This window comes from Acomys minous (assembly GCF_964271855.1).
Source record: "Acomys minous genome assembly, chromosome: 15".
In the NCBI taxonomy this organism is placed as follows: Eukaryota; Metazoa; Chordata; class Mammalia; order Rodentia; family Muridae; genus Acomys; species Acomys minous.
The window spans coordinates 9,100,180-9,127,131 of NC_140497.1; the positions used below are offsets into that span (position 1 = coordinate 9,100,180).

At 51.1% G+C, this 26,952-nt stretch overlaps 1 protein-coding gene across 7 annotated transcripts in view; it reads left to right on the forward strand.

Moving 5' to 3' along the window:
* Positions 1-3,922: 3,922 nt before the first annotated feature.
* ARHGEF10 (Rho guanine nucleotide exchange factor 10) overlaps positions 3,923-26,952 on the forward strand; it is a 90,417-nt gene continuing 67,387 nt past the window's right edge. For 3 of the 7 annotated variants that reach the window (XM_084758874.1, XM_084758879.1, XM_084758880.1), the window contains exons 1-5: positions 4,187-4,244; positions 16,968-17,058; positions 20,954-21,106; positions 21,951-22,268; positions 25,579-25,642. In XM_084758874.1, coding sequence (XP_084615000.1) covers positions 4,227-4,244; positions 16,968-17,058; positions 20,954-21,106; positions 21,951-22,268; positions 25,579-25,642 — 644 coding nt within the window. In that variant the 5' untranslated portion in view covers positions 4,187-4,226. Of the gene's footprint in view, positions 3,945-4,186; positions 4,245-9,558; positions 10,018-16,967; positions 17,059-20,953; positions 21,127-21,950; positions 22,269-25,578; positions 25,643-26,952 lie in introns of those variants that run through there. The other 4 variants (XM_084758878.1, XM_084758876.1, XM_084758875.1 and 1 more) reach the window with 4 other exon arrangements.

Sequence of the window (26,952 nt, forward strand, 5' to 3'; positions counted from 1 at the left end):
GCATTTTGAAGCTCTTGTTTCTCTGTGGGCCACCCTGTGCTCTTTCCTTACTGGCTCTGTCACGTGGATAAAGCACAGTTTGCCTTCCTTGATGACAGAGCAATGGAATGGCCAGTTTCAAATTACTGAATTCCTTCGTACAGTGTGAACTGTAACAAATATCACATTGCTGTTAAAGCCCTCTTGGTAGCTTATGTTTTCCTTATTTGTTTTGAGACAGTGTCTTACTACCGTAGCCCAGGCTGGCCTGGAAATCCTCCTGCCTCAGCTCCTGAGTTCTGAGATCGCAGGTGTTTACCTCCAATTCTTGTTTGTCTTTGGTTGTGGGTAAACGCTTGGTCATGGGATCATGGGAGAATCGCCACGCCACACATTGATCTATGAGGCTGCCTCAGTGCCCACCTCCACCAAAGGATGCAGAGTCCGAGGGGTTTGTGACCTTACAAGTGTTGGCTACTCCATTCTGCCATTTTCCAACTGATATTTTGGCACCCCATAACAGTTTCAATTAGAATTTTCTTAAATTTGATGACATGGACCACCATTTCCTGTTACCGGCCATCAGTAAATCTTTTGTGAGGTATTTCAGTTTTTTATTTTTGTAAGGGTTCATTTTATTTGTAGGTGCTACAGCTTGAATGTTTCCCCCAAAGCTTGTGTGTTGGAAACTTAAGTCTTTAATGCAGTCGTGTTAGGAATGAGTCCCAGCTGAGGTCTTAGGGACACGAGGGCCCCACCTTCATGAATGAAAACACACCCCAGGCTTATCATGAGTGGAGCCCTCATGAAGGACATGCGCAGACCGTTTGAGCACGTGGGCTATCTCCTTCTCCCATTCTCCATGCCATCCTCCCTTCCACCCCTGAATGACGCACCAAGGTCCATCCTCTGTGCTCTGCTTAGTTTTTTGTCAACTGGATACAAGCTAGCGTCCTGTGGGAAGAGGGAACCTTCTCAGCTGAGAAAACACTGGCTTATTGGGCGTTTTCTTGATCAACATTTGGAGTGGGAGGGCCCAGACTGGTGAGGGTGGTACCATCTCTGGGCAGGTGGTCCTGTGCGGCGGAAGAAAGCTTGGTGAGCAAGCCATGGGAACAGCATCCCTCCATGACCTCCGCTTCAGGTACTGCCACCAGATGCCTGCCCTAACTCCCCTCAGTGAAGGGTTGTGACCTGGGAGTTGTAAACTGAAATGAACCCCTTCTTCTCCAGGTTGCTTTTGGTCATCATCTTAATCAGAGAAAAGCAAACCAGAACATGGGAGACCTTGGCCTGTAAGTAACGTAAGAGCTGTGAGTAATGGATTTCTGGCTATTGTAAATCACCCATTCTTAAAACGTTGTTACAGCCACATGAAATAGACAAAGGCAACAATCTTAGGGGGTTAAAATATGTGTATGTATTAGTTATTTTTCTTATCACTGTTAACAGCCTAAAGAGGTGAGACTTAAAGGTGGAGAGGTTTATTCTGGCTCATGGTTTGCAGGGACACAATCTGTGTAGCAAGGAAGACATGGTGATGGGTGGCTCCTTGGTGGCGGAGCACGTGGTAGGTGCTTATTACATGGCACTGAGCAAGAAACAGAGCAGGAAGGAGGATTGGAATATATACCTCAAAGCCCACCCTCCTAGTAACCTGACACTACACTAGTGTTTAGTGTATTTTGTGCCCTATATGCAGGTCAGTAAGATACTTTCCCAGGTTTTCTTCTAGAAAAATTATGATCATTACACATTAGTCTGTGCTCCATTTCAAATTTGCTTCTAAGACTAAGTTTTTAACTTATGTATTTTATGTGAACAGTACCCTCATCCTTACACTAGATGGTTTACTTGGTAACATTGTTCAGATGCTGAGGGCAGTGCTGAATGGGCAGAGTGAGGTGAAGTTTGTAACACACCATTCTCCGTATCTAGATAATATCAAGTGGTAATGGACATAACCCAATCGACAGGAACGGGACATTAATTACATCATCAAATGAGCCTGGGTTTGACTACATAGCAGAAGAACCAGTTCAGTGCTCACAGACCGCCTGTTAGAACAAGGTACTAGTATTCATGAGGTTTAAAGATTACTATCATACACTGCTAGGGCACAGTAGAAATAAGCTCTACATATATAAGTAATTATGTTAATACATTTATAAATGTATTCGTGTAATAATAAAAAAGAAAAACCCCTAAATGCTTGATAATGAGGCTAACTTTTGTTGGAATCCCATGGGTCAACGAGGACTTAAAATGGAAAGTTCCATGTTCCCACCTGTGGGCTTACAAACATGGCGAGGTGCAATACCACAATAGCTTAGATAGGACTTGCACCAGTCCAACTCCTTTTCTGACCAGCTTCATCCCAAGCCCTGCTTGGCATGGTCCTACTCAGTAGCATCACCAGCCCTGAACCCAGGGGCTCCCTCACAGCCTTCAGGCAATGCTGTGTGCTTTCTACTCCGGTGGAAAATGCTGTAGCACAAACCTGTTTCAAATGTCCTTCACCTTTCTCATCTGGGAGCTCTTTGAGTACTTGACCCAAAGGTCTTACACACAGACAACAGTAGGAGTGTCCTCTGTTCAGGCAGGTCTGAGAGCCCAGGGCAGCCCATTGCTGTGTGAGTGAGTGCTAACACACTGAAGTTTCATGCTACCCAGGCTATAATTGGACTTACCCAATCATAGGAGTCCGTTTGATTTTACAGAGAAGTGTCTAACTACAGAGCACACCAGCTTTATGGACACTTACATGGAACAGACATCTCTTTGAACTCATTCTGTTGTTGAGTGAGCTTATCGCCTCTAGGAAGCCTGGACTCAGACTGGAGAGATGGCTCAGAGGTTAAGAACACTGTCTGTTCTTCCAGAGATCATGAGTTCAATTCGCAGCAACCACATGGTAATGAGATCTGGTGCCCTCTTCTGGCATACAGGTGTTACATTCAGGCAGAACACTGCCTACATCATACATACATACATACATACATACATACATCTTTAAAAAAATCATGGCCTCTCCATAGCTCACAGTACATAGACCATGTTGGTGGGAGAGCTATCAGTCCAGCACCGGAACACACATTTACTACATGCACTAACTAGGTACTTTGATGGGTGCTGTCATCCTTTAGTAGTCTAAAGATCTGTTTTTCCTGACATGCACGAAACAAAGGTTCATGCTGAGCAAATTCAACTGCCCAGGAGGGCCCTTCCAGAGTATCCCAGCACTTTTCTATGCAGACATCTGCAGTGCTTTTCCATATCACCATGGCCCACAGTATGATGCTCCTGGTCTCCACAGCGGGCAGAGGCTAGCAAGGCTCTTTCCAGCATTGCTTCCTGCTTTATGGAGCTGTGGAAGGCTGGAACTCGGGTCCCGGGAAACAAGAGCCTCCTGCTGACAGGCAAGTTGTGGTGACCTCAGGTCAAGGTTGGTCTGGATTTCTAGCTCCTGTACTTGGCGGGCGGGCGCAGGAGCTGACTAGCCAAGGCTGCCTAGGTTAGTCAGGGCTGCTCAGGTCGGATGGGTTGTCTCTTGGCATCCCCCGCCCACAGGAGAGAAGGTCTGGAAGGAGCAGTGGATGCTGGGGCCATGATAGGTGTGGTATCCATTTTTGTGCCCCTTGCCAGTGGGATCCAAGATAGAAGTGGACAGGGGGAGAAAGGTCAGAGATGGAGTTGTCGTCCAGTGCCCCCCCCCCTCCTCCCACAGGCGCCCAGACCCGGATCTGCAGGGAGCAGCAGATACTGGGGTCACGATGGGTGGAGTACTTGTCTTGTCTTGTGTTCCCCGCCCGCGCCAGTGCAGCTCCCAGCGTCTCGAGAGGGCGGATGCTCGGGAAGCGCACTCTGGCTCTTAATCACAAGTCTGAAGTGGGAGACAAGCGCCCACCCTGGTACCCTGAGAGCTAGTGTTCTTGCCGCGCCCCTTCTCTACCCGGGAGCACAAGGCAAGGAGCATCCCTCCTACTCGCACCCGCGGTTTGGCTGGGGGCGGGGCAGGGTGGGGGGCGGCTGGTAGCCACGTGGCCTCGCAGGAATGCGCGGGCGCAAGGGCCGGGCGCGGCCGAGGAACGGGCAGGATCGCTGGCCAGTGGGCACCAGGCACGGTCCGCTCCGACCAATCATGGCGAGGTGGGAGGGGCTTCTCCGGCGGGCGGGGTGGGAGCTCATCGCGGGCGGGGCGCCCGGGGGGGGGGGGTCGCGGGACAACTGGCGGACGCAGACAGCGGATGGCGCCCGGCCCCTCGGTGAGTGACTACAGCGACCCCATGTCCCAAGCCGCTTGCACAGGCTGTTTCTTTGCTTTAAAAGTTGCACTTATGCTCAGCTGCCCGAAGTAGCTAAACCCCACCCTCCCTGTATTTGCGGGACCGCGCACAGTGACACAGAAGGTAGCTAATAGCCACTTCCCACCCCCAACACCAGTTTAGGGCTGTCCCTGGCACAGGACAGCAAGGAACTCCCAACTTCAGTTTCAGTTGCCCCTAAATCTGGCCGGTGCTCTCCTCTCTAGGCCCAGCAGTCCCTATTCCCCCCACCCTTTTTTAGTGGGTGTCTCGGGACACCCCACTAAAGCGCAGTCTCTCAGTATTGAGGTGTCTCCAGGCGTAGGTAAGGCTGAGTGCAGACCTCCATTTCAGTGGTTATCCCTAGACACAGGCAGCGAGAAGTTACCTCCCACATCCCCCACCCCCCACTCCCCATCCCCCCACCCCCGCCAACTTCAATGGGGCAAAGCAGAGAGTAGCTGCCCAACTTCAGTGAGTGTCTGTCTTAGGCACAGACAACAGTGGCCCCCAGCATCGCCCGTGTCCCATACCCTGAGGATAAGGCCCAAGGGCGTGTGCAATAGTGACCTTGCACTCTCTGGATATTTGGGGTGGATTCACAGGACGCTGAAATTACATAGGAAAGGTCATACTGAGGTGTTTGCATGATTGGAGTGCGTGGTGCGTCTGCTTATGCAGTGTGTGTCTCAGTCACAGCTTTTGCTGGAGAAAGGAAGGGGTCTTTATGGACCCAAATGGCAGCGGACTTTCGTTCTTCTCTTTGGCTGGACCACACAGTAAGTTGTGTAGCCGTGTTTAGAATCTGGACAAAGGACAATCCAGTTTGCACTTGTTTTTCTTGACTGAGTCGAGGTCCTAGCACAGGCGAGGCAGGTGCTTGTTACCACTGCTGAGCGCCTAGCTAGGCAAGTGCTCTACTGCTGAGCCGCTCCATCCACAGCCTCACTACTAAAAAGCTGTTTTGGCTCCTGAGGGCTTGAGTTTGAGGGATCTTGAGTCTGAGGCCAGCCTGGGCTACAATAGCAAGACCTTTCCTATGAACAAGAAGGAGGGACTGGGGTGTGGCTCAGAGATAGTCCGCTTGCCTGGCACACGGCAGGCTGGGTTTGATCCTTCATTAAGAGTCCAATAAATACCTAGGTAAAGTTATGTGGCTTGGATGAGAATGCCCCTCCCCTGGGGGGGGGTGTGCTCAGATGCTTGAATTCATGGTTCCTAGTTGTGTTAGTATGGTTTGGGGTAGGTTTAGGAAGTGTGGCCTTGAAGGAGGAAGCATGTCCTTTGTGGTTTCAAAGCCATGTACCAATTTATTTATTTATTTATTTATTTATTTTTTGTTTTGTTTTTTCCGAGACAGAGTTTCTCTGTGTAGCCTCGACTGTCCCGGACTCCCTTTGTAGACCAGGCTGGCCTCAACTCACAGCGATCCGCCTGCCTCTGCCTCCCAAGTGCTGGGATTAAAGGTGTGAGCCTGAGGATATTATTGCTTCAGGCTTGTATGCTTGTAGCTCCAGGTATGAGCTCTCGGTTTTCTGCTCTGGCAACCGTGCCTGCTGCTGCGCTCCCCGAAGGGATGGACTTTTATACCTCAGGAACCATATGCCCCAAATAAACCCTGTCTTCTATAAGCTGCCTTGGGCATGGTGTTTTTGTCACAGCAATAGAAATGTAACTGAATAACATGTTTATCTCAAATACCTATTTTACCAAAAATAACTTTTATTAGGAAAGAATATTGAAGTTTATACTTAGTATCTTTAAATGGGTACCAGTCCTTTGCGACCCCAAGAGCTTTCTCTCATTTCATTGGCTTCAGTACCAAACATGTGGGTTAGCTTGTTCCAAGTCACCGTCCACAGTTAATGGTTCATGACTTCTCAGAGGGAGAGTTGCTATGTTTGGTGATGCCGGTTGTTCGTTAGCTTCACCACACAGACCAGTTATTGACGAAGGGAGCTTTAGATACTGAGGGATGAGGTCATCGGAAATAACTTTTTGTTTTTGACATGCTTGAGTTAGAACCATGGCGTCCTGCTTGCCCAAGCTCCACTGCTGACCTGCACCTCCAGCCCTCTTTGTCTGTTAAAAAATTGGTTCTTCTAGACTTGCCAAAGCCATCATCTTGGTATTTTGATAAGATGCTGCTTCTGTGAGGTACTTGTGGTGAGTCCAGAAGCAAGCTTGGGGTTCCAGATGGAGCAGTTGTGTGGGGGTCGGGGTGGGGTGCTGTGTGCCTGGGCCCTGATGGAGTCAGGACTAGTCCTGTGGTGTCCACTCTAGGCTTGGGTCTGCTCACATGTGAAATCACTGGGAGGCAAGGTGTATAAAAAAATGCTCTACACTTGAAAGTGTTCTGTGTTCACTGGAGAAAAGTGAAAACACAGCAGCTGTGGCTGTTGCCCTCTGTAGACAGTAGTATAACCATTTTCATAATTGAAAGAGAGCCCCTGTTGTATAATGCATCATTGTTTAATTGCACAGATCAAAACAGTAAGTGCACAGTGGAAGGTTGTGTCTGGAGATATTCAGAGCGGGTGGAAGTCTTTTCCTGAGTACAGCTTGCTCTGGCGCAGAGATAAATAGCCAGGGCTGTGTCAGACAGAGTGGGATGTACTCTTAATTGTTGTTGGGGTAGAAAGACAGCTCTCACTCGGGCTGTGCTTTTTAGACATGTGCTTTGGGGACAGTACATAGGGGTGAATGCTCTAGGACCGACAGCTTGGACTGAAATGAACCGAGAGTAGATGGCAGGTGGGTGTGTCTGTGGGCAGGCATCAAGGTGATGGCCCTGACTGTGGGTGGGGCCTGGGCTGCAGCCTCTGGGAAGAGGCCACATCTACAGGAGTGTGTGGGGCACGGTGCACCTTAGGAAGGTCCTGCTTTCAGCCCCTACCCTGCATATATCCTCTTCAGGGTCTTCTGTCCTACCCATTGACTTGGCCTTCCATGGTGGCTGGGCCTGGGTGTGATGTGTGCCTCTTTCTGTATGTGAACTTTCAAGTCTTGATTAGGAAACAAAGCAATAATTTGTTATTGCACTATGGTGAGTCTCTTCCCACCTTTGCTGTTTCTTGTTTTTCCTTGTGTCACATTAGTGTAGACTTGCTAGTAGAGGATGGTGTCTGTGGACACACACACACACACATACACACACACACACACACACACACACACACACACACACAAGCATGCACACTTGGACACAGCATTTCTCTGGATAACAGAGATCTGGATGTCCCAAAACTCGTTATGCTGACCAGGCTGGCTTCAAACTCCTACAGATCCTCTTGTCTCTGCCTCCCAAGTACTGAGATTAAAGGCGTGCACCACCATGCCTGGTCATTATATTTTTACTAAGCAAATGGGGAAGAGCTAAAATGTTTTTCAGATTATTAGGTTTAATGTTTTTTTTTTCCTTCTATATGTCACCTTCTGATATAGACAGTGATTTGGGCTGTAAAATACAAAATGCAAAGCTGTGCAGGACACAGTGCACAAAACACAGTGATGCACATTCACAATCACAGGACTGGGGAAGGCAAGGCAGGAGGAGAACACTGAGTGTGAAACTGGCTTTGGCTGCGTACCAAGGCTTCAACAGTCATGCGGAGGAACGTGTAGAGGAGCCACGGACAAGTGTGCCTAGAGGGTCGAGCCTGGCTCTTCCACATGGATGTGGCCTGGCTGAGTCAGTGTCCAGCAAGGGAATGAGGTGCTGATTGGCTCAGGCTAGGCTGAGTCACCAGGGTGGGCCCGGGCTGTGATGACAGGAGCAGGAGTGGCTGAAGCCCTGGGCCTTCCATGCTTCGCTCTCACCACTGGGGCCACTGTCCCGAAGGCGTGGGCAGCTTTAGGAACTGCATTTCTGATTTTCATGCGAGGCAAGGCTGGTGATGTCATCCCTTGGGCCCTGCACCACTCTTTGCAGTGCTGGGAATCGAACTAGGGTCTGGCACACTGCTGGACGAGTGTCCTACCCCCAAGCTACAGCTGCTTTCTGATGGCATTTCTTCTTAATGAGTGCACTGTGGACATTAGCTCTGAGATACAACACTGATGCAGAAACTCGAGTCGTAGGTGACGTGTGAGCTTGTGTCCCGGCTCGTTGGCGTGGATAATGAAGGCTGTACAGGAAGTCAGGCTTGGCGGCTCACATGTAACTTAAGCATCCATGAGGTGGAGATGGGAGGTTCTGTTCAGCTCTGGGGCCAACCTGAACTGTTAGTGAATTCTAGTAGTGAGTTCTAGGTCAGCCTGGGCTACAGTGTGAAACAAACAAAGCAAAGCAGCAGAAGAAAAAACTTACGTGGAAAAGAACGTACATATATTTGTGATTCGTGGGGTTTTGTTTTTGCTTTTGTTTGGTTGGTTTGGGTTTTTTTTTGTTGTTGTTGTTTGTTTTGCTTTGTTTTTTTCAGTACTAGGGCTCAGTGCTGGTGCTGTGCCAGCCAGCCACATCCTATGGCTGATTACTGTTTCATTCTTCTTTTGGTCCTTTTTTTTTCCCCCAGAAGAAAAATGGAGTCACGATTTCAGTTTGGTTTTTGATTTTCTTTAAAGAACATGAGACTAACGCATTGAAGTGGTCTTTGGTGCTCATCTTACCAGTTGTAAGTTCAGGATAGAAGAAGAAAGTCCACTCTCTGGAGACAACTCCTGGTCAGCTGTCAGCACAGTGGAGCAGTGGGCAGACCCATAAGGCCAGGCCTTGTGTTATACGGCGGGGATTCCACTTGGATCCTTACGGTGATGAGCTTACGGTGACTCGATGGTGAGGACCAAGTGTGGACAAGTCCAGGGGATTTTTACAGCTGAGTGACCCTATCTCCGAAGGCCGGGGTTTGTGTATGAGAACCCAAGTGAGTGTGTCCTCGCAGTGTATGGGCCCAAGTCGGGCTGGGTCAGGGGTTACGTGGGCAGGGTGCTGTTGAGACCCTGCAGACAGAGCCTTTCTGTCTGGGCTTGGCCAGTTTGCTTCTTGGCAGCTGGCCAGCCTTCTGGCTTCAGGAGTGATAAGAACGTCAATTGAAGCTTTGCTGTCAAGCATTTGACTCAAAGGGGGATGGGAGAGTTGTGGGGGGCGGGGAGTGGGAGTCCTCCTCCGCAGTGAGCTGAGTGGCAGAGCTCAGGTGGGTGCCTCCAGTTCCATCTGGGAAGCCTCGCTAGTGAAGCTGCTCACGTGGGCTCTGGCTAGAGCTGCAACTGTGTTCTGTGGTGCATTGTGGGAGAGGCCGTCACCGAAGGCGTGGTCCCGTGTCAGAGCCAAAGACTCAGGAGGAGACACCGCTCTCCATTTACAGCCCGGAAACCCGGGGTCTGAAGTGGAAGAACGCAGCAAAGCCCGGGGCACTGGCTTAGACGGGGCAGGTCCTCTGCTTTGGAACAGAGTCTGGACATGCAGGGATTCGGATGATTTCGTAGGAAGGAATGGAAGTTGCAGTGTTTTGCCAGGCAACAAAAGCAATTGGGAAAATAATCATAGGTACTCGTAGCGAGGAAGAGAGGCTTATGTTTTCCAGGATGTGTGGTCTCCACAGTGATTCTCTGTGGAGGTGGGAGGGCTGTCGCTGTGAAAAGCCACTTCCGCCCTCCATTGTGTCTAGACATAAGGTCAGCACAGGGTAGGACTCTTGCTGACCTGCAGACCACAGGAAGGAGAAGGAGGTTGCCTGAACTTACCTGTCACCTTGGGAGAGTTTCAGTTCATGGACAGCTTGGGCAGTTGTCCTTGGTGAGTGCCCGTTTATTATTTTTCATATAACATGTATGTATGAAACATATAACATGTATAATATGTGTATTCCCCTCCTCCACCTCCTCTCAGATCAGAACCTCCCCACCACCCACCTTACATACCCAAATTCATGTTTCCTGTCTCTCAAAAAAAAAAAAAAGAAAAAGAAAAAGAAAAAGAAAGAAAGAAAGAAAAATCAAATCAAAACAAAAAGAAATACAAAGATAAAACAAACAAACAAACAAACAAACAAACAAAACCCATGGAGATTGTTTTGTGACGGCCAACCTCTCCTGGCCATGGAGCATGCGCTGGAGTGTGGTGGATACATTGCAGTGACACCCCACTGGGGAAGAAGATTCTTCCCTTTGCCAGCAGGTATTAGTTGCAGATAGCTTCTTGGCTGGGGCAGGACCCTGTGTCTATTTACTCCTCAGTACTGGGACCCCATCTTTCTTGAACCCATGCCGGTCTCTGAGCACCAGTCTTGTTGTGTCTGGACAGTGCTGGGTCCCTGGAGTCTGCGTGACAATTGTGTGGGGCTGGAGTCCTATCTGTGTAGGGTAAGAGTAACTGAGAGCCAGGATGGGCACTAAGCAGGTCTGTGTGTATTTTCATAGGTCAGCATTAGCCCCCATAGAGAAGGTGGAGGCAGGAACACCATTCTGAGTTGGCCATAGTTGCTGATCAGGTGTGGGTAGTGCTGACCGATGGTCAGCCGGCGTTGGGAAGATGGGAAATTGAAAGTGCCAGCTTTGCTCACGGGTTTGGACCTGGGTCTGAGATCTTTACCTTTCTCAGTCTGCCATGTTCTTTCCTGCAGTGCTGGGTAGCTCATTTCTAGGGAGCTATCTCGGTCTCCTGGCTTAGGCAGCACTGCTCGCCTGTCCTCCCACTAAGGAAGTCTTAGTAGGGCCTGGTAGACCTGAGCCTCTCCTGTAGCCACTTATGAAGTCACCAAATATTTGACAACCAAGATACCCTCTCTTCCTTGCTGGATTCCCAGCATGTAAGTGCAGAGACAGAGTACAATCACGGATGTTTCCAGAAGTTTGAGAATTGTATGTGTGAAATCACCGGGCATCCCCATGGTCAGCAGCAACTGAGGGAGCATCCCTTCTCCCTCCCTCCCTTCCTGTCCCCACTCTACTCTTGTAGAATGGTTTGCTTTGAATCAGGCTTGTCCCCTGGTGAGGTCGTGAACTTCCTGTTTCTGTTCTCTACCTTCTTGGACTAGGTCTGTCAGGGGCCCACAGGCCCTGGACCACCAAGGACTGACATACTTTTCTAAAGGCCCCACAAGAATGCCAGAGAAAGGCTTGTCTGCGGAGGCTGCCCAAGAAGCCTGTGTGGGCATAGACTCTAAGTTCAGACGGTCAGAGCCTGCCTGGCATCTGCTACCCTCTGCAAGAAGCATTCTGCCCTGGTGTTTGTTTGTTTGTTTGTTTGTTTAATGTAATATCCAGTCTCACAAAGAACATTTGGAGAGGCATTCCCAAGTCATGAAGTTAAAACTGCACAGATAACAGTGTACAGTTTGGGTTTTGTTTAGATGACACGAGTCTTTGAGGCGTTACTGGTTTGTGTCAATTGTGGTCACAACTTGGGCACACACCAGGGCTCCCAGGCCGCCAGGCGGGCTCCAAAGGAAGGTATGGTTAAGCACCGTCCTGGCACGTTAATCTTCAAGTGCGGCGGGACATAGACTGGACGCCTCCTCCGTTTTGACTCCTACGTCTGTCGGGAGCCTCCGGGCACTGCGTACAGAATGTCCTTTGCTGAGTTCAGAAAGGAGACAGTGCAGCAGCAGGCTCAGAATGTGCTTGCAGCTCATTCTCCTCCTATATGTGGGTTCTTGTGAGGGCAGCAGGGACCAGGCAGCTGCCCTGGGCTGCTGGGAGTTTGAATGATACGTATAAGTGACATGGCTGCCTGAGCCCTGATAAATATGAAAGAACCATCCCTGGGAGGTGGACCAGGACATCCTGGGAGCACAGTGGATGCAGAGGCCTGAGGCAGCTTGGGAGCTGCAGCAGTAAAGACACACAAGCTGGCAGGGAACCTTCTGGTGCCTTTGTCAGTGGGTCTCCTCTGTGCGGTGCAGCTGTCTCCTCAGGCTTATACTTGACCAAGCCGGCCAGCTATGCACAGGTATGGCCCGGCTTGTGCTGGCCAGAGCCACCCTAACCTTCACCCCTTCTCGCTGGGGGCCTCTGCTATGTCTGTTTCACCTGGAGCACATCCAGAGTCGTGTCTCATCAGCCTATGAATAGGGCCTTGTTCTTAGGAATTACTCAACACCATATTTCATGTCAAGGAGCCCAGGTGAGTTCCTTCTTGAGAACGCATAGCCTTTGTCTCAGGTTGAGAGAAGAGAAGGAGAGAGAGAGAGAGGGAGGGAGGGAGGGAGGGAGAGAGAGAGAGAGAGAGAGAGAGAGAGAGAGAGAGAGAGAGAGAGAGAGAGGCAGGCTGAATCAGTGAAAACACACCTAGGAGCACAGTTTTTAGGGTAGGAACATTCTGGAAAAGATTGTACAGGAAAACACCCTAGCCTGGTGCAGACAAGCAGCTGTAGCAGTGTTGGCCGGGTCAGTGGGCAGTGTTGATGGCCGGGTCAGTGGGTAGTGCTGTTGCCTGGGTCAGTAGGCAGTGCTGATGGTAGAGTCAGCGGGCAGTGCTGATGGTCGGGTCATTGGGCAGTGCTGATGGCCAGGTCAGTGGGCAGTGCTGATGGCCGGGTCAGCGGGTAGTGCTGATGGCCGAGTCAGCGGGCAGTGCTGATGGCCGAGTCAGCGGGCAGTGCTGTTGCCTGGGTCAGCGGGCAGTGCTGATGGCCGGGTCAGTGGGCAGTGCTGATGGCCGGGTCAGTGGGCAGTGCTGATGGCCGGGTCAGTGATGGCCGGGTCAGTGGGCAGTGCTGTTGCCTGGGTCAGTGGGCAGTGCTGCCTTCAGGACTTGTAGGCTGCGTCTCTCTCTACCTGAGCAGTTACATACCAGTAGGAAGATGGGAGTCAGTAGGATTCTGTTTACATGTGTTTTGAGTATTCATAAAGCCCATGCGGTGAGAATGTCTGCACATGTGAACATTTGGGCTCAGGATGCAGCCCTACATGCAGTGTGCCTGCAGCTATGTGCCTCTTCTCAAACAAATCCCCGGCAGCTAAGTAACATTTTGGCCGCTTTCAGGAAGGGTGTTTGAGGCCTGCCATTGGTTACCTCACAGACCAGCAAAGTGAGTACGGAGATGCACACAGCCTGTGCACGGTGGCTTTATTTTCTCTGGAGACCCCAGCCACTGCTGCCCTCTGGTTTCTAACTAGCCTCTGCTCCTTACTGGTGCTAAGTGATGGCATTATCCTGGGTTTATCTCCTGATACTTTCAGGGGTACTCAGTGGCCGTGCTCTTTTGATTCTAGTCATTTTGGACTGTAGAGTTCAAAAGTATTTATTGAGCCCGGCATGGTGGTGCATGCCTTTAATCTCAGCACTCAGGAGGCAGAGGCAAGTGAGTCGTTGTGAGTTCAAGTCCAGCCTGGTCTACAAAGCGAGTCCAGGACAGCCAAGGCTACACAGAGAAACCTTGTCTCAAAAAACAAAACAACAACAACAACAACAACAAAAAGTACTAAGTGCTCTCATCTGCTCTGCAAGAGCATGAGGTCTGTGAACAGCATGTCTCAGGGCTGGGTGGATCTGTGTTCACAGAACACAGATCATCTGAGTTTATTCTTTCATGGGACCAACTGAGTCCTCAGCAGCCCAAACCCTCAATAATCTACCATGGCTCCAGGGATAAAGGCAAGGATAATGTCACGTGAGCTCTGGGACGTGGGGCAGTGCTCATTGCAGCAGCCTTGTGTTCCTCTTGGGAAGGTGATGTCCTCCTCCCAGTGCATCTCACAGGTGCCTAGGGTCACCTCACAGCTGTGTCAGTGCATCTCACAGGTGCCTAGGGTCACCTCACAGCTGTGTCCTTTGCTCCTTGTGGCTTCCCACCACTTACTAGGAAGAAACCCTTTCCACAAATCCTTTTGTTCTTTCTGTTGAAACCCTTGGGTATCAGGCAGTATTCGGACAGGGCAACAGGTGGAGGTGGGTCATCACGTGATCCGAACATCAGTCACAGAAATTGTGCGCAGTGTGTGTGTGTGTGTGTGTGTGTGTGTGTGTATGTGCCCTGCCAAGGTGCCTGTCACTGAGATGTGCACTTGTTCTTGCCACCTGCATGGAGTAGCTGACCCAGAGCTCTCCGAGACAGATTCCAGTCGAGCAGTTGCTGCACAGGGGCCTCAGTACTTGCCAGGGCCTGTTGGAAGGCAAAGGGCTTTTGGACTGTATCTACCCAGGCTCTGGACTTTTGTGCTGTTCCCCAAACAGCTGCCCTCGTCATAGCCCTGGGTGGATCTCCCCGATCCTCAAGCTATAGTGTCTTCATCTCAGATAGTAGGACCTGCTCCCAGAGTGGCGGTGCAGTTGTACACACCATCAGTGGTAGGAGAGTCAAGCTGGGTTGTGGCTCGCCACATGTGTGATGGAGAGAACCAGCACGGGGGTGCTCTGTGGTGATGAAATGGTGTGGGGGCCGGAGATGAGATAACAGGTGCCCACTGAAGACGCCTAGCTACTCAGGTGGGCATCTTAGTGCCTTCTGGGGTCCATGAGGGGTAAGATGGAGCCACATGGCTTAAGTTGCATGGGGCAGTGCAAAAGGCTCATATCAGCATGTACAAGGTTGGCAGATGGGCATTCTCTGTCTACTGGCAGATGGTGGGCTTGGCACGGGCAACCATCTTGATGAGAAGATGCTTTTTGGCTTACTGGAAGTGCCAAAGCCAACATTAAGCCTGTTAATTAGGGTGAAAGAATTCACTGGGCTTGTCTGGCATCTTAGATGTTGCGAGGTGCAAAGCTTTGCCTACTCTCTCCTCATTGAGCAGCAAGTGTGTGGAGAGCCAGTGGAAAGAGAGGCGGGGTGCCACTTACTGGGCACTGCATCTGCCTACCTGCTACTGGAACAGAAGCATACGAACAAGGCCTCAAAGCAGTCTGCTCTCCTTCCTGCTGTTTGGGGAGAATCTAGGGAGGATGCTGAGTGATTCCAAAGGGGATCCAGAATGAGTATTGAGTGATTTCAAGAGGGATCCAGGATGAGTGTTGAGCGGTCCCAGGCAGGATCCTGGATGAGTGTTGAGTGGTTCCAGGCAGGATCCAGAGTGAGTATTGAGTGGTACTAAGCAGGATTCAGGGATTGTGTTGAGTGGTCCCAGACAAGATCCAGGATGAGTGCTGAGTGGTCCCAGGCAGGATCCAGGGCTTGTGTTGAGTGGTCCCAGACAGGATCCAGGATGAGTGCTGAGTGGTCCCAGGCAGGATCCAGGATGAGTATTGAATGGTCCCAGGCAGGATCCAGGATGAGTATTGAATGGTCCCAGGCAGGATCCAGGGCTTGTGTTGAGTGGTAGTGGTCGCAGGCAGGATCCAGGATGAGTGCTGAGTGCTCCCAGGCAGGATCCAGGGCTTGTGTTGGGGTTCCTGGATGAAGCCAGGATGGATACGGAGTGTTTTCAGCGTGGGTCAGACTACCCTTCTCATGAGATGCTGTTTCTCAAATTTAGTTTTTCTCATACATGCAGAGAATCAAGCACAGAAATCAAAGACAGGACAGAAAAGCAGCCTGTGGAGCTTGGCCCCGCTAACCCCAGAAGGAGTTAAGAAAACACCAGTGTTGTTCCTCATGTGGAATAGGGTTTACGAAAAACTATTGTCAACCCAAAAACGTGGCTCTCACCTCACAGGGGCTTAGAGAGATTATTCTGGAGGCAAAGGAGAATGGCCATGGCTGGGAGCAGACTCAGGTCTCACTCAGTGTGGGTACAGTTCATGAAGTGTTGCTGAGTAACAACAAAAGACGCTACGACGAGATACTTGTTTACCTCCGGTAGGCTGGTTACAGCAGAGTAGAGAAACCTGGTATAGGCCCCAGATATGATGTGGTGGGGGAGGCTAGAACACTTAGTGTTCTGTTGCTGTGAAGAGACTCCATGGCCGTGGCAACTCTTACAAAGGAAAACATTTAATTGGGGCTGGCTTTCAGTTCAGAGAGATTTAGTCCATTGTCATCATGGTGGAAAGCATGGCAGCATGGGGACAGACATGGTGCTGGAGAAGGAGCTGAGAGTTCTACATCTGGATCCGCAGGCAGCAGGAAGAGAGTGACATTGGGCCTGGCTCAAGCTAATGAAACCTCAGTCCTTGGCATGCTTCCTCCAACAAGGCCACACCCACTCCAAGGCCACACCTACTCACAAGGCCACATCTCCTACTAGCGCCGCACCCTATGGGTCTATGGGGGCGTTTTCATTCAAACCACCACAGGGCCTGTATTTACCAAATAGTCACAGGATGTTAGGTCACACAAATAGGGGACAACAAACTGTTTAGGGACTAAGATAGCCCACGATAACTGGGCTCTGGACTTGGAGTACTGCGGCTTTCCAGTCGTTGCTGGTCTGACCAGGGAGGCCACTTTGCAGAGGGCAGCACTAGTTGCAGCTTTCCCTGGGAATTTCAGTTAACCCTGCTAAGGTCTTATCTGAAGGAAGAAGAGAAACTGTTTGGCATATGCTCCAGCAAAGACCTGCTACTGTGGTGCAGGCTGAGAGAGCGCTGGCCGGGGCCTCTGGTTCCAAAACAAGCTCCTGGCTATGGTTCAAGGTGAAGTCTGGCCACACTGAGAACCTTTGTTTGTTTTGCTCTGGATTGCCCCTTTCTAGGGAGATTTGCAAGAATTTTCAACTAATAGATAGTAAGTTCTGTCATTACAGCTGGGAGTGACAGTGACCTCTTTCCTTGTTGCAAGTTGTTTCTAGAAAACCCCGACTGCTGGTGTCTCCTGGGAAGGGTTTTTTTTTTTTTAAATGCCAACTTGAAAATGTTTCTGCTTGTAGGGGCTCCTGTCTCCTGATGCTGACCAAGTGTGGAGAAAGGAGGCGAGGCTGAGCATGGACCAAGGAGAGGCTTCGCCTTCTGCACCCTCAGGTAGGGGTCTGCCTCCTTAGGGGTGTCCCTGGCTCCTGGAGTTCTCAGAGATCTGATAGAGTGCTCCAGCTTCTGGAACCACCAAACTTGCTGCTACTTGGCACAGGGCAAGAGAGAGATGGTTCGTGCTGTGGTATAGACAGGACATGAGCTTTGACTGCCCCTGCGTGTCTGGGTGCCAGTGAGCTAGCAGCCAGTGTTCCAGCATATGACCTGTCCTCAGCATCTTGGATTCCATGAGGTTTCTTTTGCTCCATCCAGTGCGGGTCACACCAGAGTTGGAGTGAGGGGCATGTTTGTGAATAAGCCCTGCCTGCCAGCCATGCTCCCTCAGGAAACGGTCACCTCTTAGCACTGGGAGTGGACTGGGACAGTGTTCTTCCTGCTTCCTTCCCCTGTGTGTGGCTCATGGCCAGACGGCATCCTCCTCCATTAGCTCATGTGATAGACACAAAAGGAGGGGCCGCTGCTTGGTTTCTTTTCTGATTACACCAGAGCCGTGCCTCTGCCAGAAAGGCTATCCAGGATACTGGTACCCGCCCTGCACATGGAAAAGGATGTGGGTGTTGAGAATCTCCACAGCCACGTCTGCAGGTTAGGGTGGGCAGCAGCTATGAGACAGCTCAGCCACACGAGGCTGGCCATTCCTCTGTGGGTCCAGGCCCCTGTACGTGTGGGCTGGAAGGGGTTTACCTTTGTCACCCTTGGCTCTGGCCCTCTTATCCCACTCTGTCTGCTTCATGGGAGTCCCGTGGGAGTCACAAATACATGCGTATAGCTGTTTCCAAAGAGCATCATGGAGACACCGTGAAGGGGTAGTGCAGAAGCAGAGGCCAATGACGCCATAGGGAGGCTCCTGTGCGGGCGAGGACTCAGGCTAGCTGCTCACTTGCTGGGGGTTTTCTATACTCCAGAAGCATAGGACACAAAAACAAACTCCAACCCCACCTTCCAATGAGGATTTATAGACATTACAACTGCTAGTGGGGGAGAGAGAGATTTTATTCAGTGGTATACAACCTAATGAAGTTCACTGGGTCACCAAAAGAAAAACAACACCCACAAACAAGCAAACAAACAAAAAAACGGAAAAAGAAAAAAAAAAAAAGACATAAGGTACAAAGGGGAGTAATTGGGAAGAGGAAGGGGTCGTGAGGAGGAGATGAGAAGAAAATGTGAGAGAGAGGGGGGTGGGGAGGGAGGGATCATTACATGAAGTGACATTGACATAGCTGTGCCGCGTCAAGAACAGCTTCACTCCACCGAGTCCCAGCGTGGCAGTGAGGATGTGAGCTGGAAACCTCCCCTGTGGCGGTGGGTAAGACCTCCGCTGTCTCCAGTGGTCTTGGACTGCAAAGCTGGTACTGAAACAGCATCACTTTAGTGAGGTCTAGTGTAACACACGGCCCGCCACTTTTTCTTTTAATTATTTATTGTATGAGAGAACTTTATCTGCAGAAGAGGGTACCAGATCACATTATAGATGGTTGTGAGCCACCATGTGGTTGCTGGGAATTGAACTCCGGACCTCTGGAAGATCAGGCAGCACTCTTAACCACTGAGCCATCTCTCCAGCCCTAGACCTGTCACTTCTTATATCCGTTGTTCTATATAAGGAACAATGTGTGGGCACAGCAGTGTGGTAGGAGACGTTACCCCTTCTAGACCTCCGCGATCATTCCCATGAGCCATCCCGGCTCCTCATCCTGGGGCTCTCTTGCTACCATGGGGGTCTCTGCACATCACCCCACTACTGAGGATCTTGGTGAAGGCCAGTTTGCCCAGCCACGCCTGCTGTTGGAGTTGGCTCCCTGGTTCTGGCAGGCTGCAGGCCAGCACTGTCCTGTTTACCTCCCCATCAGCCACACTTGGCTGCTGAAAGAGCCCCAGGTTGGATGAGCAATCTCCCCCCCGCCCCCTTTTAATATACTTCCCTATAGGGGAGAAAGGCACAACACATACTTTGGGGGGAGGGGAATAGCACTCCGCCCCCAGGTCAAGCTGTACTGTTTTGTCATGTATGCCTTCTGCAGACTAATGTCCAAGCTCTCGAGCCTTCCAGAAGCTCACTAGCACAGCTTTTAGCTTCCACTAGTTTTGTCTCTGGGGACTCTGGCTTTGCACAATGCTACCACATTTTCATTGGGGTGACCTGGACAGACCCACTTATCTGCTTTGCTTGTTCCTCGTTTTATCTTGGCTGCTTTAGTGATGCACGAACCTGATTTACAGGCCAGTCTGCAGCACTCAGACCTGCCAGAGCCTCTCCTAAATTGTAAAAGTCACATCCCAGGCTGGGGCTCCACAAGCCACTACAGCCCTATGCCAGCTTCGGGCCCGGGGCCCCTGTCCAATCAATCTATTCCTTACCTGTCCGGTGAACATAGTCCTGTTTGTCCTGGTAAGTGGGTACCGAGTGCTGCCATTCTTGTGTCTGGTCACCCTTAGTAGTGCTTAGCATTCCTCTGTTGTCTCCCAGCCCGTCACTCATGGGGACCTCAGCCAGCAGTAACCAAGCATTCCCATTGGCCCACAAGGCAGCCCACTGAGGGTCGCTTTCCCTCATGTTGCTTCTGTTTCCAGGAGGGCTGAGCAGTGATATTACTAAGTTTCTCTGCTTCCACATCCCTTAGCTTGGTCCCATCTACCACTGTGCCCCACAGCCTCGCAAGCCATGCTCTGAAAGGCTCTTGGTCCCTTGCGTGAAAGTCTTTGCCGATTCAAACAGTTCAGATGCAGAGTGTTGCCTGATTTTTATGGTTTTCTGTTCATGCCATTGTAACAGCTCCCATCGTCAAAGATTTCCTCCTCTTCTGTATTGAAGGTCAGCTTGGAGGGCTAGTAGAACGTCTGTCTCCCTCTCTCCAAGACTCTGAACCCCAGCAGGGGCTCTTTAGTTATCTTTCCCTGGTCCAGGCGTAAGACCCAGAAGCCGACGCCTCTGTCCCAGTCTCCCCTTTCCTCTTCCTCCTGTGAAGCATAGGGTAACGCGGAGGATGGCATCGTCCACATCTCTCTCTCTCCACTTGAATTCTTCCATTACCCAGGCAGGCTCTCTCTGGCAGACAGCTCAGCCTCAGTCACATGCCTCATCGCCTTGAGCAAGGGCTGCACATCAGCTGCCAAAACTCGCCTGCGACTCTCTTCCATACGTGCTACTTTTGTAGATGACACTATATCCTCCAGTCTGCGGGCTGGTTTGCGGGGTGCCCCCATAATCACGTGGCAGATGCCTTTCATCAAGATGTGCCACCCCGTACCACAGAGAAGACAGTGCAGGAATGGGACCCAGAGCAATGCTCATGCCAGGCAAGCGCCGTGGTATGAAATCACACCCTGTCCCGAGAGACTGTGTGATGTAAAAATGTGTTTATTTCAGCAATGCTTTTTCTTCCCACTCCCTGCCAAAAGAGCAGTTTGGAACCATTCTAATTGTGAGGTAAACATTACGTGGTACTTCATTCTGCCGGAGGATGTTGTGAGCTGTGTCTCTGTGAATAGCAAGGCTGTGGATGTGCCCTGTGGCGGGGGGGGGGGGGGGGGGGGGGCTGTTAGCACAGCAAGTTTTTCTCCCCTCCTCATGTTGTCTTAGTATGGCAAGGAGACCAGCTTTTCCTAGATGCTAAGTCATGGCACATACCTCACACGTGAGGCATGTTTTCCTTCTCCTCTTCTTTTCCACCGTGCGGTGATGTGTCTGCCAAGGGAAGCCATAACTCGGGTCCAAAGTCCTGCTGCCATCTCCAGTGAGGGCTGCCAGATTGTTCCCCAGGGGCTGGGCTCAGCTTCTCCGCCTCTCCTGTCTTCTCTCCTGGGTCTGACCTGCACAGGGAGGTACAAACGCCCTCCTCGAATCTGAAGCAAACGTCAGCATTGTGATTTGCGTTATTTTAAGCTTCAGAAAACGAAGTGAAGTTTGACACCAATAACAATGAAGAGGAGGAGGGAGAGCTATTTGACTTTGACAGCGGAGATGAAGTTCCGGAAGCAGACCGGCAAGCCCCGTCATCCCATGGGAGGAGCGACGGTGCGGAGGGAGGAGGTGCAGGTGAGACCACATCCCCTGAGGTTGGCTTGGGCTCACACTCTCAGAGGGTCTGCGCCCCCAGCAGAGAAGTCCAAAGCAGGGCTGCTCATATGATGACACTCGGGAAGACCGAGAGAAGAAAGCTGAGGAGGCAAGATAGCTCCTTGGAAGACACACACAACCCCAGTGACCCCTTCCTCCATCGGGTCCCATGGGTTCTAGTTCTAGTTCATCCCTGGGTTACCAAGATCCAGTGACTCCTCATAGCGCCGACTGCTGGGGACTAAGCCTTCAGCCTGTAAACCTTGAGGTGGGCGTGGTCATTATATATATATACACCCCCTCCCCCCCAGCCCCCCCCAATACCCCCCCCCATTTATAGTGTAGAGACAAAAAATCTGCCATTTTCTAATAGATATCACTTGGCATTTTATCGCTATACACAAACTGGGATGCCCTACCTGTATGAGTCCATGTTTTTCAAGCCTGGAGGTAGATCCGGACTTCTGCTCGTTAGCCAGGTAGACTGTTTCTTTGCAACCACAGTTACTGTGGCCAAGAACCAGCGTCACCCTCCTTCGTCCCCAGCCAAATCTCTCCACGTGCCTCCTTGACTCTCCTCACTTGACACGCCATCCTGGGACCCCCTGCGGAGTCTCCCCCATCTGTGCCCAGGGCTGATGCCAGCTGCCCCTCCCATGCTGTATCCCAGGGACCTGGGTCTCACAGCCTCCAGGGATGATCTGGGGATGCTGGGGGACCTGGCACTGGTGACAGGTGCACAGTTCCTGTGCCTCCGCTACAGTCACGGACCACAAACATTCTTCACACCTTGTTTGCTAACCAGTGTCCTTCTGTCCTCAAGGGAATGGCCCTGGAGCCCAGCCTGCCCCTGAGGCCGCGCCTGCCCCCCAGGCCGAGCCTGCCCCCCAGGCCGAGCCTGCCAAGCTTGTGGGCCCAACAAGAGTGAACCCGTACTCTGTCATTGACATCACACCGTTCCAGGAGGACCAGCCACTGTCTCCAGACGCAAACACAGAGGAAGAAGGGGCGGGCCTGCGTGTGCCCAGTGGTTACTCTGTGCCTGTGCCCTGTGGCTATGCTGTCCCGTCTAACCTGCCACTGCTGCTCCCTGCCTACTCCAGTCCCGTCATCATCCGAGCTGAGTCTGTAGAAGAGGAAGGTACGTGTCCCAAAGCTTCACACAGTGACAGGGCACACCGGCTAAGAGATATGAGCCCAGCCCTTCTTTTCCTATCACGTTATTTGTCTGGAGTGTTGGGAAATGAGTCCAAGCTAAGCCCTCCTCTAACGACCGAGGTGCAGTGAAGGGACAACTCAGAGACAGCCTCTGGCTTCTACACAGCAGAGCTTGTGTGGCCTTTAGTCTGGAGCTGTCCACAGCCCTGCATCCTCTGTAACTTACCATCACTGTTCCAGAGTGCATGCATGTCCTGTCATTGCCTAATGTACACACCTCAGAACAGGCAGTTTGTAATCCTCTGTGGAGTAAAGGGTCAAAGGGCAAACATGCAGACCTTGCCCTTCAGTTCTCAGACTTAGGGTAGTGCTTACACACAGTAAAATTCATGCATGCATACGTACATACATACATACATGTATGCATACATATATACATAAAACAGATTGCTCTAAACCATTTCAAATTACTTTTCTTTTTTGTTTGTTTATTTGTTTGATTGTTTTTTATTTTTTGCGACAGTGTTTCTCTGTGTAGTCCTGGCTGTCCTGGGCTCACTTTGTAGACCATTCTGGCCTTGAATTTACAGAGAGCTGCCCGCCCTGCCTCCCCGCACGCTGGGATTACAGGCGTGTGTCACCGCGCCCAGCTCTTCAAATTCCTTTCAAATAAAGTCCTTTAGCTGGTACTCAGTTATTCATCACTCTAAAGATTTTAGAATTTTTTCTCCTCAGTACTAGAGTTTGAACCTGGAGCCTTGTGCATGCGAGGCAAGCACTCTGCCTGTGAGCCACACCCGCAGCCCTTTTGGCTTCTTATTTTGAGACCAGGTCCTGCTAAGATGCTCAGGTTGGCTTTGAACTCACTTTGTAGCTTAGGCTATAGAGTGCGCCTGCCTCTGCCGCCCTGGGTGGCAGTACCACGTGCCTGTCATGTGGACACATTTTTTTTGACTGCAAAGACCTTTGTTTTTAGATGGCTGCTTCTATGTTAGAGCATGGGGCTGCGCTGCAGGCCATGGCCACGTCCCAGTATGTATGGTTGATTTCTGCAGGAAACAGTTATCTTTAGAACCTTCTATGGTTTCCAGGATTCAAAACTGAATTATTTTATTTTATTTAATTAATTTTTTTGGATTTTCAAGAAAAGGTTTCTCTGTGTAGCCTTGACTGTTTTGGACTCACTTTGTAGACCAAGCTGGCCTCGGACTCACAGCGATCTGCCTGCCTCTGCCTCCCAAGTGCTGGGATTAAAGGCGTGTGCCACCACTGCCCAGCCAAAACTGAATTTTCTTTAAAGATTGTTTTCTCAGTTATTAACCGTAAAGGAAAGGACCCTTACTGAAAATTTTCATGTAACTGTAAATCAGAATTCTGCCTCTAAGACTCCCCAATTGTGAGAAGAGTGTCTCACCTGGGGGGGGGGCGTGTTCCAGCAGTGTATCCTGGAAAGAAATAGAAAACTGTGAGATGGGAGAAGGAAGCACTCGGCAGAGATGCCCTGGTGAGGGCGTCTGAGCTACTGGCCTCTGGACACCTGGTACCCTTGTCCTGCCCTAAGGGAGGGGTGCTGTTGTGCTCTGCAAAGCTTTCCTGCACATCCTCGAGCACTCTGCCTGCCCCCGCCTCCTCCCCATCTTTCCCAAAGCTGGCAGCCTCAGCTGAAGCTCAGGCCTGGGCACCTGGGGACAGCTGTTTCTGGAGAAGAGTTCTGCTCACTGGTGGTCCTCTCCTGGCCAGAACTTCCTGCACATGCTCACTTGTTCCCATCCTTGTCTTGCCTGGTGCCTTGCAGAGCCCATTTTTCACCTCACTTCCTAGGAGCAGGAACCTGCAGAGAGCAGCTTCCTGGTGGTGGGTGGTGGGAGTGGGAAAGTATCCACAGCGTCCAGTCATGTCAGGAGGCCCAGAGCGCTCTCCAGTGCTGCTCCATCATAGCCATGGCCTGGAAAGCTTGGGCAGCCAATGCTCGGTGTGCCGCCAGCCAGGCCTCTGTATGCACTGTTTGTCATCTGGCTTCATGGTGGCAGCCCATGTGGCCAGGATAGCACTGTCCTCACGGTTGAAATCTCCATGGTGGCTGCACTGTGTTCAGCCTCTGAGCTTCAGCCAGCTTCTGTGCGACTGGAAAGTGTCAGGAGCGGTTGCTTACCCATGAGACAAGTCCCTTTCTGAGGGCAAGATCTTCATGGGCAGCCTTACCAGCCTAGGAGTCCCGCCTTTGCCTGTGGTCATCCATTCGCCTTCCCCCACGGGCCACCCTCTGCTGCTGCACAGGGGATGCAGCCCAGTGGAGGACGGGCAGGCCATATGCACACACGTGCGCTAGGCGACAGCACCATTTCCTGTGAGCCTGGCGTCTGAGCTGGCTCCCTCACACTCCTCCCCATTCAGCCTACGCGCACCCTGTGGGGCTGCCTCTTCTGCGAACGCAGCTTATAGATATGTGAGTCAGAAAGGGGAGGAAGATGCCGGTCAGGCCCCGCTGTGCCTGGACAGAACGTGTGTGAGGAGGCATTTGCAGTTCGGTGAAGCACACACATCCACTGCCACTTGGTATGCCAGGCAGATACGTAGAACTGCAAGAGCCGCTGTGTTAGCTTCTTACTACTAAACAAAGTGCCTGACTGAACGATGTAAAGAGAAGGAAGGATTCCTTTGGCTCACGGCCCTTGAGGGTTCACCTCATGGCCACTGGCTGCGCTGCTGTGAGGCAGGACGTCATAGAGCTGCGGAAGGCATAAACAGAACAAAGCCACTTCTGCCATGGCAGCCAGGAAGCAGTTAGACACAGAGGCCTTGAGGAGGTGGCCCCGAAGGCTGTGCCTGCCTTGTGACCCGCTTTCCCAGACTAGGCTACACCTCCAGAAGTCTTCGTTACAGTTCAATAATGTTGTCAAGTTGTGCCCCCATTTGTGACCAACCTTTGGTGGGTATGGTCCAATCCCCCCTCAGTGAGTGGATCTCTTAAGCTGGGGACCATGACTTCAGTACATGAGTCCCCCCAAGGGACACCATATATAATTCTGCAAATGCTGAACTCCCTCCTTCCGGTCTGATGTACCGTGTGCATTTGCATTTCATCTGTCATGGACCTGGGGTCTCACGTTCTGTCACGGTCCTGCCATGGGTACACCTAATACATGAATTCACTTAAGAGCGGATATTTTCCAGTCTGTGGTAGCAGAAGCTGTTGGTGGTGAGGAAGGACCATGAAATAATTGGAGGATTAAGAGTCAACTGTGAGAACATCTTGTCAGGTGTGAAACACCCTTCATCTTTTCTCTTGGCAGAAGCAGCATCCGTTGTGGGAGACGGGCAGTGTAATTCCCTAAGCTCGGAGGATCTTCCACACAGGTACCTCTGCCAACTCCACATCTCCTGTGTTGATGCCGTTACTTTTGTGCCGGGCTCACTCCCCCCTCACCCCACTCCACCCCACTGGATTCTCAGGCCATCTGAGCTTCAGGAAGACACTACCTTGACCCTCAGGGTGCTATCACTTTGGCTCCTGCCCACCTCTAGGCCCTCCCATGTGCCACAGCCTCAGAGTGTCCTCTCTCTCTGTAGCATCAGTGCCAGCTGTGAGATGGTGACTGGAGCTGTGTCCTCTCTCATTTATCAGACCATGTCACCTCAGCATGGCTGTGGCTGGTCTCAACACCCTGTGCCTCCCTTCAGTCATTAAGGACTCAATTATCCCAAAGTTAAAATTCTGGAATTCACTGGAATTTCTAGGGAGAAATCGGCACATAGCAAAGACTTTTCATCTAGTGGGAGTGGAGAATTTGGCACAAAGCAGAGCCACAACGATCTCTTTTTAAAGACTTATTTATTTACGTATATAAGCACTCTATTTGCATGACTGACTGTGACAGAAGAGAGCATCAGACAGAAGAGGGCACCAGATCTCACTATAGACGGTTGTGAGCCACCATGTGGTTGCTGGGAATTGAACTCAGGACCTCTGGACAAGCAGTCAGTGCTCTTAACCCCTGCGCCATCTCTCCAGCCCACCCACACAGATCGTTTTTCAGAAACTGTAGTTCTCTATATGGCTAGAGGGGAACAAGACAGAAGGCCGTGAGTTCTAGACTAGAGTAGGCCGCATAGTGAGACCTTGTTTCCCAGAACTGGAACCAGGGCTGGGGAGACAGCTCAGTCAGTAAAGTGTTAGCCGCACAAGTGCGAGGATATGACTTCAACTGCCTGTATCCACATAAGGGGGTTGAGCACAGACCTGCAATCTTAGCCCTGGGGAGGTGGCAAGAGGAGAGTCCCACCAACTTTGTCCTCATCCTCTCTCTGGAGATCTTACAGACAGACACATTTCCTTAGAACTTGTAACAACCAAGGGAGCAGGGCAGGCAGAGGCCTCAGCTGTGTGTCCTTGCCCTGAGAGGTTGAGTTGTTTCCTCAATGCCTAGAATCTAATCCTTCCCTTTGCGTGTGTTAGCTTTTCAGAGCGCTCTGTGTATTTCTGCACGGCCACCCTGTTTCTGGACTCTTCCCCTCAATTCTTCTATACTGCTGGGCACTTGCATTAATGACTGCCCCAGCAGGAGGTGGGTGTCCTGGGGCTGTCTCCCTGCCACCCTTTTGTCAGTGTGTTGAGGCCTCTCTGTGACAATTTACATTCTGTCTAGTGAACCCTTTTTGTCATTCTC